Source organism: Micropterus salmoides, unplaced genomic scaffold (genome assembly GCF_014851395.1).
Source record: "Micropterus salmoides isolate LMB-PRFRI ecotype aquatic unplaced genomic scaffold, ASM1485139v1 Ms_hic_scaffold_22, whole genome shotgun sequence".
NCBI classification, from domain to species: Eukaryota; Metazoa; Chordata; class Actinopteri; order Centrarchiformes; family Centrarchidae; genus Micropterus; species Micropterus salmoides.
This window is the reverse complement of record NW_024041373.1, coordinates 3,227,259-3,240,805: the sequence shown is the minus strand read 5'-3', so window position 1 is coordinate 3,240,805 and position 13,547 is coordinate 3,227,259. Positions and strand designations below refer to the sequence as shown.

The 13,547-nt window shown below is 39.9% G+C and overlaps 1 protein-coding gene across 2 annotated transcripts in view; it reads left to right on the top strand.

Annotated features, from left to right (window-relative positions):
• The window catches only part of gbf1 (golgi brefeldin A resistant guanine nucleotide exchange factor 1), a 128,440-nt gene that overhangs the window by 85,950 nt on the left and 28,943 nt on the right, over window positions 1-13,547 (top strand). For both annotated transcript variants that reach the window (XM_038737531.1, XM_038737530.1), the window contains exons 15-29: window positions 245-437; window positions 1,393-1,530; window positions 2,473-2,561; window positions 2,649-2,851; window positions 3,025-3,148; window positions 4,882-5,007; window positions 6,199-6,281; window positions 7,041-7,277; window positions 7,692-7,785; window positions 8,718-8,894; window positions 9,092-9,156; window positions 9,367-9,490; window positions 10,309-10,380; window positions 11,271-11,365; window positions 11,461-11,614. In XM_038737531.1, the coding sequence (XP_038593459.1) occupies window positions 245-437; window positions 1,393-1,530; window positions 2,473-2,561; window positions 2,649-2,851; window positions 3,025-3,148; window positions 4,882-5,007; window positions 6,199-6,281; window positions 7,041-7,277; window positions 7,692-7,785; window positions 8,718-8,894; window positions 9,092-9,156; window positions 9,367-9,490; window positions 10,309-10,380; window positions 11,271-11,365; window positions 11,461-11,614 (1,974 nt within the window). The remainder of the gene's footprint in view (window positions 1-244; window positions 438-1,392; window positions 1,531-2,472; window positions 2,562-2,648; window positions 2,852-3,024; window positions 3,149-4,881; window positions 5,008-6,198; window positions 6,282-7,040; window positions 7,278-7,691; window positions 7,786-8,717; window positions 8,895-9,091; window positions 9,157-9,366; window positions 9,491-10,308; window positions 10,381-11,270; window positions 11,366-11,460; window positions 11,615-13,547) is intronic.

Sequence of the window (13,547 nt, the reverse complement as noted above, 5' to 3'; positions counted from 1 at the left end):
GTGAGGCTGTTGTGGCCTTTTTTGTGGAGATTCAGTCAGCTCCATCAGACCTGCAGCAAACACTGTTACTGCTAGCCACAAGAACACTCATAGTAGGCAAGTGTCAAAGTTTTCGTAAAAACACTTCAGTAACACAGTTCTTTTTCCAAAAGAGATTAGCCTAGTTTTTATATTTTATGCCTCTAATGATGGTTGTATATAAAAATTAATTCCAATATTTTGTTTTTCCCCCCTCTCACTATAGAATGCATTCCCAGTGTCAGGGCAGCTCTACACCACCCACCTCCTGTCACTGGAGGCTCTGCTCACAGTGATTGATAGCACTGAAACCTTCTGCCAGGCCAAGGTGGTCAACAGCACTGCTCATCAAGACCAGTCAGAAACACTGCTGGCAGAAGACGAACGTTCAACCAAAAACGGAACAGACACTACAAGTGGTATACACACATCTAACTGTGACTTTAGAGACATCTGACTGTTACTCGCAAAGTCCACTGAATCTGCCTGCATTGCATTACGGCTACGTCGTGGTTGCTGGAGCTACCAGATGCTGCCGCAGTGCATCCCAGAAGCGTGCCAGATGCGTGCCAGACGTGACTCTCCGCTCCGCTTCACAAAGAATAAGTAGCAAATCTATTTTTGACATAAGCCACGTCAAGCAGTAAATGTAAATGCTCCATATTTGTATAGTGCCTTTCTAGTCTTTTCAACCACTCAAAGTGCTTTTACACTACATCGCATTCACCACACACACACACATTCATACACTGGCAGAACAGCCACCACAATTAATTTCAGCACAGAGCAGATCAAACTGGGCAGGAAATCAGACACAGTACAGGAATAGAGAATCCGGTTAATTTTTTAAATAAAACACCCTGTGCCAACTCCTGATAAACAGACAAAAGAAGAAACCATTTAACTACGTTGCCTTCTTAGTCATACTAGAAGCACAAAATGTAAGCACCAAAATCGTCAACAAAATCATGTCAGCAAAATCAGGCAGGCAAAATGCTCTGATTCTGAAATGCTCCCTGTGGGATATGCAGCTGCATCAGCTGTGCTGATGACGGAACAAAACGGTGTCATAGAGATCTTTGAAGGAGGTAGTAGAAGCACAAAAATGCAAATTAACAAGTCAATAATGTGGGGCAGGCTACACGCTCCGCTGCTGAAACGCTTCTGAAACGCTTCCAGTGGAAGTTGATGCCGTGCAGAGGACAGAACAACAACGTGGCGCAGCCGTAATGCAACGCAGATGGAGTCAGTTTTGGAGAAAAATTTGTCCTTAACTGTCACTATTATTTACTTTAATTATTTACATTTTTAATTATTTACTATTTTACTTTTACTGTTGGGCTTGCTAGTTATTTTCATTTTTTTTGTCTTCAGACCTTAACAGACTGGACAGTACCAATGATCTTAGTCGTCCACAAGCTGAGAATGCACCAATGTGTCCACCAACCAGTGGATATCTGATGGCAGAGAAGATGAGTCTGGGTAGACAGGATCAAGGGGACAGTGACGCTGGTGAGATTTTGAACTTATACACAGTGTTGGGCAGTAGTGTCGCTACAAGTAGCACCGTTACTAGTTTAACCACATTTTTCAGAAGCTGAATCAAATAGCTTTTCAGTAATGAAGATCTTTTATTGACCGAGTAGCGCGGTAGCTTCTACACACACTACATTTTCCCAAGCCTTTCTGAAGGATCAGTCAGTCACGCCACCGCCACACACGGAGCTGTATGTGCAGCCGGCAGAAGCGCTTCCTGTGAAGGTGACATCACGTACCGATCCTTGGGCCGATGTCTGCAACTTTGCTGCAGGGGAATTAAGACGCGCGATTGAGTTTACTTTCTATTGTGATAGTTATTGTAACAGCTCTTGTGAGAAGAATCAGGGTCCAGCCTGGACACCTCTTCCTCTACTGAGGAGGAAACTTTGATATGTAGTAGTAGTTACTTTATACAAACAACAATGGTTCTCCGTTTGTTGCATGAGGAATTACATTTAGCTGCAAAGAGTAGGAGAGTTTGTGTGTCTGATGTAGCTCTCTCTGGCACACACACACTGTTTGGAGCAGGTTTTTAGTCTTTCTTCTATGCTAATGTGGAATGAAGTTAGTTCAATATAAACTAGGCCTATACTGTGTGTGTGTGTGTGTGTGTGTGTGTGTGTATGTGTATATATATATATATATATATATCTATATATCTATCTAACCATAAAATATTAACTTTGATGTAACTAAGCTACTTTGGCCACGTTGCTGTAGCATAGCTTGCTACATTTCACTTGGGGGCTTCTGCGTAGTTAAGCTTCATTTAATGTAGAGTAGCTAGTAGCTTAGCTCACTACGTTTTCCAGGTAGCTTGCCCAACACTGCTTATATACAGTTTTACCTTAAAGTCTAAACATTGGGATAGAAACCGTCAGTTGAAGCTATATACATTTTTATTTTTTCATCCAGCTGAAAAGAAAGCCCCGAAAATTCCCCAACGTTTTACATCATGTTTACCTGATTCCCAAGAGTTGATGGAAATTAGAACGAAGAAAAAGGTGAGTCGTATTGATTGATCTAGATTTGTTGTAACATTACACATCTACTACTACACTTTCAAACTGCCTTTTTTGTCATGTGTCCAGCTGCTAATCACAGGGACAGAGCAGTTTAACCAGAAGCCCAAGAAGGGAATCCAGTTCCTGCAGGAGAAATGCCTCCTCACTAACCCAGTGGACAACAACCAGTTGGCCCAGTGGCTCAGAGAAAACCCTCGATTGGACAAAAAGATGATTGGCGAGTACATCAGCAGTCGCGAGAACATGGAGCTCCTAGACAGCTTTGTAAAGTAGGATGAAACTCCCTGGCATATTGTGCATTTACAGTCTGGAATTAAAGGGTGTAGAGGTTTTAGTTCCCATGAAACATGAGTGTATGAGTGACAAGTGTTGATGTTATTAATGAATAATGCTAAAGTGTTGCATTTAATGTTTTTAATTATAATGTGAATGTTTTTTGCAGCACATTCACCTTCCAGGGGCTTCGTATTGATGAGGCCCTGCGGCTCTACCTGGAGGCCTTTAGACTTCCTGGAGAGGCTCCTGTCATCCAAAGACTCCTGGAAACCTTCACAGACAACTGGCATGTAAGATGTAAAAAATCTTAATTACCATGTATAAAAGCATGATGACAACGTGATCAGTGATATACAGGACCCAGTCAGGATGGAGAGATTATACTCCAGCGAGAGCAATCAGCTAATTCAGGTTCCAAGTCTTGAACATAGCATTGTTTTTTTAAATGGAATAATTTGGGATTTGGGATTGTGGCAACTTGTGACACGCAGAGAAGTGGACAAGTCACAGGACTTGAGTCAGACTCAAGGCACAAATCTGGTGACAAAATCAAAAAAGACTTGCAACTTGACTTTGACTTGACTTGACTTTTTGTGCAGTGAATTATCTCATTGTCAACAATGGATATGCTTTCAGTTAACAATGCAGCCGCCACAACTTCAAACTTTGCCCAACATTTGAGGCTTCCAAAGGAATGATAATTTGCATGTAGCATTAATGTTCTTAAGCAACATTATCTTAAACTAATATTAGCTATTATAAGATGTAAAATTGAGTAGTTAACTTTTGCACACTTGTTACTGAGCCTTTGAAAACTTTGTATTTAAAGTGGTCATATTATGCTAATTTTCAGGTTCATAATTTTATTTAGGGGTTGTACCAGATCAGGTTTAGATGGTTTCAATTTCAAAAAACACCATATTTTTGTCATACTGCACATTGCTGCAGCTCCTCTTCTCACCCTGTGTGTCAAACGCTCCGTTGTAGCTATGGAGAGATACATCTCACCTCTACAAGAGCTTATTGGGAGTTGCACATGCGCATAACCTAGTTAAGGACTACTAGCCAATCAGAAGCAGACTAGAGCGGGTCGCGGGAAGCCGGTACACACGGCTTTGGTTCAGCTATATATGTTCATCTTACCAGTTTAGTAAGACTGGAGCAAGAGTTTCAGAGTGGTGAGTTATTAATCTGTAACAAATGTATAAATAACTCAATAAAGGAGAGGGGAAAAGCCCTAAAGCATAATATGACCTCTTTAAGATTTGGTTGCCTACATTTTGTCTTTTCAAATCAATAAACGATCCATGCCTTACACTTTACTTGTTAGACATTAACTTTCTCTGATGGATTGCCAGCAGTAAAGTTAGCCTAACTTTGAAGCTGTTCCTAATTTCATTATCACCTGTTCAGGATTCCAAACACACCTTTGTAAACTTGGAATTGACTTGATCCCGCCTGCTATATTCACCATAACTTAAAACACTACTAAGATCGCTTAATTAATTTCGTGCTGCCTTCATTACTTACTTTCTTCCATTTCCATCCAGCAAAGACAACCTGGAACACTGTCACATGATTAACCCTTCAGAATATAGTAGTAGGATGACATAAGTGTTAACACAGACACGCACACACGTATACACAATGATGGGCAAAGGACACACTCCACAGGGGGGAACATTTGACTTCTCAAAATAGCAGGAGGAACCATGTGACCTGGAAACTATTTCTAGTAATGTCCTTTTCTTAGACTGATCACATACACACAAACAGTGGCCTTGAAAGAGATAAGTCATTCTAGGCAGTGACACTGTAAATTAGTTTTCCATTCTGTGGGGTCACTGTAATATCAGCAGGGTGTCCAAGGTGAGAGTCAGTCTAGAATCAATGTTAATTGCTCCTATGTCATATACAGTGAAACATATAACAGTCCTCTGATTTGGTGTTTGGTTAGAAACACGTGACTTTAAGCCTCAGATGATTTATTTATTGTGTATGTACTGTATGTGTGTTTTTGTAGAAAGTGAACGGCTCTCCTTTCATGAGTAACGATGCAGGCTTTGCCTTGGCCTATGCTGTCATAATGCTGAACACTGACCAGCATAACCACAATGTTCGCAAGCAGAACATCCCCATGACTGTAGAGGTGAGTTATCTCTCTCATACACAAACTCACATGCACGCACGCGCACACACACACAGACGGGCCATTTTCTGCTGAACTTTCTGCTGAATAAGTAGTCCTTGATGAAAGCTTTGAACACTAGGTTTGTGGGTTGTCCAAAGTCACTGTTACATTGCTCCTGGAAAGAGACCTCTATGTTCAGTATTTCACTTGTCATTTTTTCAAAATAGCTGGGAAAAAAGCATTTTGCTTTGAGCAGCACAGATAAAAGTCCATTCACCTCCACTGTACAGGGTCTTGTTGCAAAACCGTGGTATAAAAAAACTAAAATCTCTGTCTCTCTTTGTTCCTCTCTCTTCATCTTCCGTCTCTGTTTTTTTTTTTTGTCTTTGATTGACAGCAGCCGAAGACTAAACAGTTTGTGGGTGGGCCACTCTCACTGATAAACAATAGCAAGGGCTTGCTTTCTCTTTCTTTCTGTCTCACCCTGTTTTATGTACACATTCTATGTAAAATTGACCTTTCTTGAGTCAAGTCATACATCATCATACAGCTGGTGTTGTATGTGTGTTTAAATTAGCTCTAACCTTTCCCAAACGGTCAGTAAAGACGGCTTGTTGACCGCCAGGATCAGACAATGAGCAGAGGCTTCCACACAATAGTTTGCAGAGGGCCAATAAAAGTGGCGCCTAGCACTTCAGTTACTTAGCAGCCTGCAATGTGTAGTATTCACCATAGCATGTGTTGGCAGTGGGGTTATTTTTGAAATGGCAAAACTATGCCCAGCATCACTGTGTGTAAATCAGATCCTATTTCCATGGATCTGACATTGAGAATTATTTTGTTCATAAAACACAGCATGCTGCTCGATTTAGCAGCATGTGTGTTAGCTATTGTTAAACCCTGCCTAGTCGAGGCATAAACCCGAGCCTTGAGGCTGTCAGTCAACACAGGGTGGTTATGTTTATTTACTAGAGGCCCTTGGCTCTAATCCCTGTTTTCCTAACTCTGCAACTAAAGCATATTAAGTAACACATAACAAGTGTGTTTCCACAAAAGGTTCTTAAAATTGTGGGTTGGATGCTCAGTTAACAACGCACTGAATGCCATAGGTCTGTGTGTTTGGAGTAAGCCCCTGTGTTGAAATGTACTGACTGATTTCTCCCAGAAGCAACACTGAGCACTGTTTTTTTTTTTTTTTTCTTTAAACAGCAATTCAAGAAAAATCTGAAGGGAGTAAATGGAAACAAAGACTTTGACCAGGACATGTTGGAGGATATCTACAATGCTATCAAGTAAGCTGCCTTGATTGATGAAAATATATGTGTGTATATACGTTTGTGTACATATATATGTATATATACCATACCAAGACAAAAAATTTTAAATGATGAGAAAGCTATTGTTGTTATCACTATTTTTCCAATAAATGTCCAAATCCATCAATTTACTAACCATTTCAACTCTATTGTCATGTACCTTGGTACTGACAGTAGAGCTGATTCATAAATGTATTATTTGATCATATTGTTCCCAATTCATACTTATACTCATTTTAATAACATTTAACATTGAGACGATTTCTTTTACGGCTGCCTGTGTTTAGACATTGTTTAAACTGGCAGTGCAGAACTTGTTTACACAAACAGCGTCGAAGCATGCTCATAACGCCTGATGACGCATGGTGCCTATAGGTGAGATCACCCCTTGCCTGTGTTCAGAAATAGTTACAAATACAGAGAAATGTCCACAGTTCCAAGACAATAATCCATTGTTTAGGTAGAGTAAATGTAACAGCCACATTAGTCTACTCCAAATATTTTACAAATAAGAACTTGTCCAAGAGCAGTAACAACACAGCGACATTGCGTCTGCATCAGTCCCAACCTGTCCTCCTTTCAGTTTTAATTCAATTGGCTTTATTGACATGACTGCAAACAATACAACATTGTCAAAGCATATTAACACAAACTACACAATCATAATAACCAAGCCTTTATTCTGATGTCAGTGAGCTGTTGTTACAGCTGAGATGTTTTGTTTCTCCTCTGTAGGAATGAGGAGATTGTGATGCCAGATGAGCAGACAGGGTTGGTGAAGGAGAACTATGTATGGAGTTTGTTGCTACACCGCGGCGCCACACCTGAGGGTGTTTTCCTCCACGTGCCACCTGGCAGCTATGATCATGACTTGTTCACCATGACCTGGGGTCCCACCATCGCTGCCCTATCTTACGTCTTTGACAAGAGCCTGGACGACAACATCATCCAGAAGGCCATCACTGGCTTCAGGTACACAAGTTCCAAATATTCAGCAGCTAAGGCAGATACTTTGAATAAGAATTTAAACATACATTCAATATGGTTATTTCAATGACACAGAATCAAGCCTTTCCTGAACCTGCTTAAATGAACACAGCACTCCCCTGGGCTGGCATTGGCCTCAGCTTCTAATTTTTGAAAATGGAAAAGCCACTCTGCTGGGAACAATGTCACATTTCTACTCAAGCATCCACAGAAACCTCTGCACTTGTTAACTGAGCGTCTGAGATTTAGGTGGATGAAATTGAATGAAATTCATCTACCCATGTTCAGCAGTATACCAGAGAGTTGCAGTAAAAGCATTAAAAATGCAGTATGGTGTATGATGTTAGGTTTGTTCTGAGATGTTAAGGTGTGTAGTCATATTTGTTTCTGTCTTTGCAGGAAATGTGCAATGATAGCTGCTCACTATGGCTTCAGTGATGTTTTTGACAATTTGATCATCTCTCTCTGCAAGTTCACCACTCTGAGCAGTGAGGTGAGGCCCTTTCATAAAAAGCAAACTCACAGCTAATGCGCTCCAGTTTGTCCTACCTATATAGATTGTGGATATCAAACTTCAGTTTGTAGTTAAAGCTTAACATATTGCAGTATAATTATTATTCACGTAAACAAAAAGACAAGATGCTCTCCTGAGCTAAAAAAAGGCACAGTATAATCATCCTTTACTGGCCAAGACTCGAAAAATGCTACACTTAAGAAGACTTTGAAAAAGCAAGATATAGAAAGAAAGATGATTTCTTTTATTTTGCTTTTTAAAAATCTAAAAAAAAACATGCATCGTCATACCTCTTCCTCTCCTAAACCCAATCCTTCGGTGAGTAGAGCTCAAATAATTATCACAAAAAATACAACAGCAACAACAAAAAAATTTAAAAAAACAAAACACATCTACATGCATGCACACCAATATACATATGAACAATACACAGACAGACACTGCTACCTAACAGAAAAAGGACCATTCATTGTTACTTATACCAAGCTCATGTTTCTTTTCTTTTTACATCTTTTGTTGTAGTAAAATAGAATATGTCATTAAATGGCAAAAGACAATGTTAAATTGTCACTGATTCATCATCAGTATTTTATAATATGTTCCATGTAATTAAGTTCCATGCCATCCTATTCAGTTGGCTATTTACATACATACATATGCAACCTAATGTAATGAAGACTTCTTTTTAAGGGAGAGACATTTCTAATCACGAGAATGTACAGGCTTGGAAACCCAGTTTAGCTTCTGGGACAATAAAGACATTCATTTATTTAACACAGACTGTAATTTAATGAAAGTAATGATGTGGAGTATGTAGACAGTATTCTATCCTGATCGTGTTAGGAAAGACATGTACATACAGGAACTGTCTAAGTGTTTCTTCACTGAGTGTTGTTGTGGCCCCTCTGCAGTCTGTGGAAAACCTTCCTACAGTGTTTGGCAGCAACAGTAAAGCACAGAGAGCAGCCAAGACGGTGTTTGACCTCGCACATCGGCACGGCAATATCCTGAGGGAGGGCTGGAAGAACATAATGGACTCAATGCTACAGCTGTTCAGAGCCGAGCTCCTACCCAAAGCCATGGTTGAGGTCAGGACTTCATTTCTAAACCCAAACACTCTTTTTCCATTGATCCATCCATCCAGTGATTGGATCCTGTCTGCTTTGTGATAATGCTCCAGATTCACTCTTTGGGTTTTAGTTTCTGTTTGATGAAAGAGACTCCATGCTACATGTTCTGCTTCCACCTACTGTTGAGTGCTCAGACTCTATCCTTGTTGCCTTAGGTGGAGGATTTTGTGGAGCCAAATGGAAAAATTTCACTTCAAAGAGAGGAAACGCCTTCAAATCGGTATGCCCAAATCTCACCTTCCTTCTGTTGATATAGTAGCATAAGGAGCTGATAGGATCATGTTGTCAAGGGATCACAGTATGATATTTTTGACATATAGCTACACTCTTGTTTGTGTCATGACTCTAGCCCCCTTCCCTTTCATTAAGTACTAAGTAATCCTGACCAAGAGGGCCAAAAGTGAAACCTTTCTTCCTCTGTTACTGTCAGAGGTGAGTCGGCAGTGTTGAGCTTTGTCAACTGGTTGACGCTGAGTGGAGCTGAGCAGTCAGGACTCAGAGGGCCGTCCACGGAAAACCAGGAGGCGAAGCAGGCCGCCATCCTCTGCATAAAGGTACTGATAGACTGTCCCACAGATAAGAAGAGACTGATAGAGTTCAACACTCAACACTATCGGAAGTTCTGAGTTAAGATGGTAAAATTAATTAAAATGTTTTTAATTTAAAACATGTATCTGTTATGGTATCCTCATGTTACAATTTTTTAAATAAATACATTTTATAGTCATTAGAGGTCTCATGCTGTCAGCAGGTTTCTTGATGCATGATCACTATTAATTTGAAATACCTGAGTACCTGTAATTACTAGTCTGTCCAGAAATAGATTAAAACTTTCTGGCTAAAGCCTGAAATACACTCAACTGATGATTGGAAATACACCATTTTGACAGAATGACTTTCTCTCAAGACTGCAACTGGACATGTTTGTTCTTTAAAGTAAACGTATGTAGGAAAGTATTAGGAATTGACCAACCTGTAAAAATTTTATCGTTACCATGTATAGTTCTGTTACTTTCTTTCATGCAAATAAAAGCATGGATAGTGAAGGTTTTTGTGGTTTGTTTTAATGACTGCATTATTTGTCCAATGCCTTGTCTAACCTAAATATCCAAATCAAAATATAAAGAAAGTGTAAATAGAACTATAGTTGTATTATAGACTAGCTTTACCTGTGTTCTACCTAGTTCTTTAGTTCTATTTTTACATTGCTTCTAAAGTACTTGAGCTGTTTCAAGCTTTTGCATTTGACAGTAGTACTTTGTATACTCTGTTAAAGCAATAGAATTTTTGTGGATTCTCATCACCTCTTCAGGTCTGTTTCTCTGTGTAAAATGTGTCAACATCACTGACTTTTCTATTTCTTTCTTTCTAGCAATGTGACCCAGAAAAGCTGATAACAGAGAGTAAATTCCTACAGCTGGAGTCTCTACAGGAGCTAATGAAGGTTATTAATATTTCTGGCTAACATTTCCTATGATTTAAAAAATGTATGCCGTAATATTTATTACGGTATGAATATAATATTAGAGCTGGGCAGACTAACGCGTTATTATTACGCCGACATGTTAACACAGTTTTTATTATTATTATTTTGAAAGTCCGTTGCTCACTGGCTCTGAATACACATACAGTCAAACCATGGGTCACAGGAGGGGCAGGATGTTGATCAGCCTGTGATTCACCCACCCAAACAAGCAGTGGAGGGAGGCTTCGGCAGACTACGCTGGATGCGGCGTGTGGGAGAAGTAGATAAACAAAAGCAAGACAAGCGATCAAATGCCATAGCAAAGTGTAAAGGGAATAGTGCTTGTAATTTGTTTAAAGTGTTTGCACATGTTATTGCACTTTTCTGTATATAGCAGTACATTTAAATTAAAAGTGCGCAATACACTACTTTAGAATTCATTATTCAATTTAGCGATCCAATTTTTTATATATATATAGCTTATACTCGTCTTTTCGTGTATTGACTTCGTGATTTTAACTGCCTGGGTAGAAGTATTTGCTCAAAGTTCTTGCAGGCTAGTTTGGATAAATGCATCTAATAGAAGCAGTTTTCACAGTCTCATTAAAAGCACTAACGTTAGCTTGGACACCTCATTTACCGGTTACGCTCAGAAAATGAAAGCTTTAGCTTACCCAAAACAGCAGAAACGTCAGATGGGTCAGACCACCGTGCTTAACTAGATATAAATGAAAGAAATTGTTGATCAAATCAACTTCCGGTCATCTACCCGGAAGTGACTGTTGTTAGCACAATATCACAGTGATTCTGTTTATTAGCTCATAGTTCATCCACAAAGACAACAAATCAAACTAGATTCTCCTCCTCAGGCTCTGATATCAGTCACGCCAGATGAAGAGACTTATGATGAAGAGGATGCGGCCTTCTGCTTGGAGATGTTGCTGCGGATTGTTCTGGAGAACCGGTAGGAAGGAGAATCTGTCAGTGATACCTTCACAGCACAGTGACTTTTTAGTCATTTGTAACCAAAAGAACATGTCGTTCTCTGTTTCTGTGTAGAGACCGGGTAGCATGTGTGTGGCAGACAGTGTGTGACCGCCTCTGCCATCTTTGCGTCCATGCCAGTGAGAGCTGCTTCCTAGTGGAGAGGGCTGTGGTGGGACTCCTTAGACTCGCAATTCGATTGCTACGACGAGAAGACATTAGCTCTCAGGTACATCAAACACAGACATACCTGGACACAAACACACTGCAGCAGAGTTCACAGGCCAAGATAATAATGTCAGATCAACAGACTGTCCCATTGGTTAGATTGAAAGGTCAGCTTAAAACCACACAGCTGATTGGTGCTTTAGCTAGAGGATAGCCATGTTAGTATTACACATTCATGCTGCCAGAAAATACTCCATAGAGAAAAGGACGAAGACAATAGTGGGGGGGGTTTGTTTGAATTGTGGACAAATATACAGTCTTGCCTTCTAACAGGTGAATATTTTAATGGCACAACAACCAGAAATGGGACACACTCAGACAGGTGCAGGTGCAGTTGATGTTCTGCTTTGAGTTTAAAACATGTTTCACCAGTCACTAAGCTATTCTTACCTTCAGTCTTTTAAGTCAGGGGGTCACTGACAATATGGATGAAGCATGTTATTATGTTTACTTTGATGATCTCAGAATTACAGGTGTTGAGGTTTTGTGTCCACCCTACTTTTACAATTGGAACACCTGCTTCACACTAATGTAAGGAAAAGTCCTCCCTCTTGTCTAAACAAAAGACTTTGTGAGATGATGTAGATTGTGTACTGATAAGCACGTAATTTAATGCTGACCTGACCTCAGATTAGGAGGTTGGCCTACATTTAAGCCCCATGATCTAATACATCTCAACATTGTTTTTGTTAATTAATGCTTTTAGAAAGGTTGTTGTGATTAAACTCTCCATGACTCATTATTGTAATTGTTTTCTACTTTGTCACATGCTATTTTAAATCACACTAGCCTGTTCTCACAAATGATTTGAGTGGTGCATGTTTCTATGTCAAGTCAGTTATTAATGGAATTACAGCAGAAATCCTCCATGCCTTTTATATAAACAACTTTTTACATATTTATTTCAGAAATGATTGCTTAGGGAAGGACAATGTTTGTGACCATGAATGTAGCCCTTAAAATATACTGAGTAATAAAGACAAAAAGGTTAAAGAGAAAACATGGAAATGTGAATGACATTTTATGAATTTGAGGCTTTTTCTGGCAAATATATTCTAGAGTCAGGAATATCAGAGAAGTTCACAATTGGGCCTCTCTGTAAGAGTAGTGTTCAGCCCAACTGATTTTGAAACTAGATGATTCACAAGCATTGACGTTTTGTTATATCAGCCAATCCTTAAAACTCCCCAAATCACTACTTTTATATTCACCATGGAAATGAAGATTACAGCTAGCTGAAATGGTACAGGATATCCTCCCAGCAGTTTTCATTTTCAGAGATGACAGAGTAAAATTTTAGTAAAGGTTCCTTGTTTCATTCAATGTTTTTTTCAGGAGGAAGTGCATCTCTGGCTCAGCTTACTACTACTATTACTTGTCCTCGGTGACATGAACATTAACTTGGACAAATCAAACTCAACAGTCTTCCTTCCACCAAGCCTGCCTACCCGAACCAGTCCCACCCATGCCTAACTGATACCATCCGTGGGCTCCGCACTGATCTCAGAGCTGCTGAAAGAAAATGGCCCTGCCAACCTTAAGGGCTACCAACTGCTCCTATTCTCCTTCTCAACAAGCATAAGTGCTGCCAAAACTGCGTTCTGTAATGACAGAAAAAGCAGTGCCACTGACTCAAGGAAATTATTTTCCACTTTTAAAACGCTACTAAATCCTCTTCCACCTCTTCCACCCACAAACTTGTCTGCTGATATCTTTGCTGCCTTCTTCACAGGCAAAGTGGCGGCTATAACTAGCCAATTCTCTAAATCTCTCAAAATCAACCGTTCTATTTCACCCCTGGTCAGCTCCCACTGTGTGAGCCGTGCAGGAAAACCATGTAGCAGTCCTACTGCATCTGTTCCTCTACCCTCCCAGGACAATGGCACTTCACTCTTCCGACCACTTTTAAAAGGGCTCAGGTTACACCCTTGCTT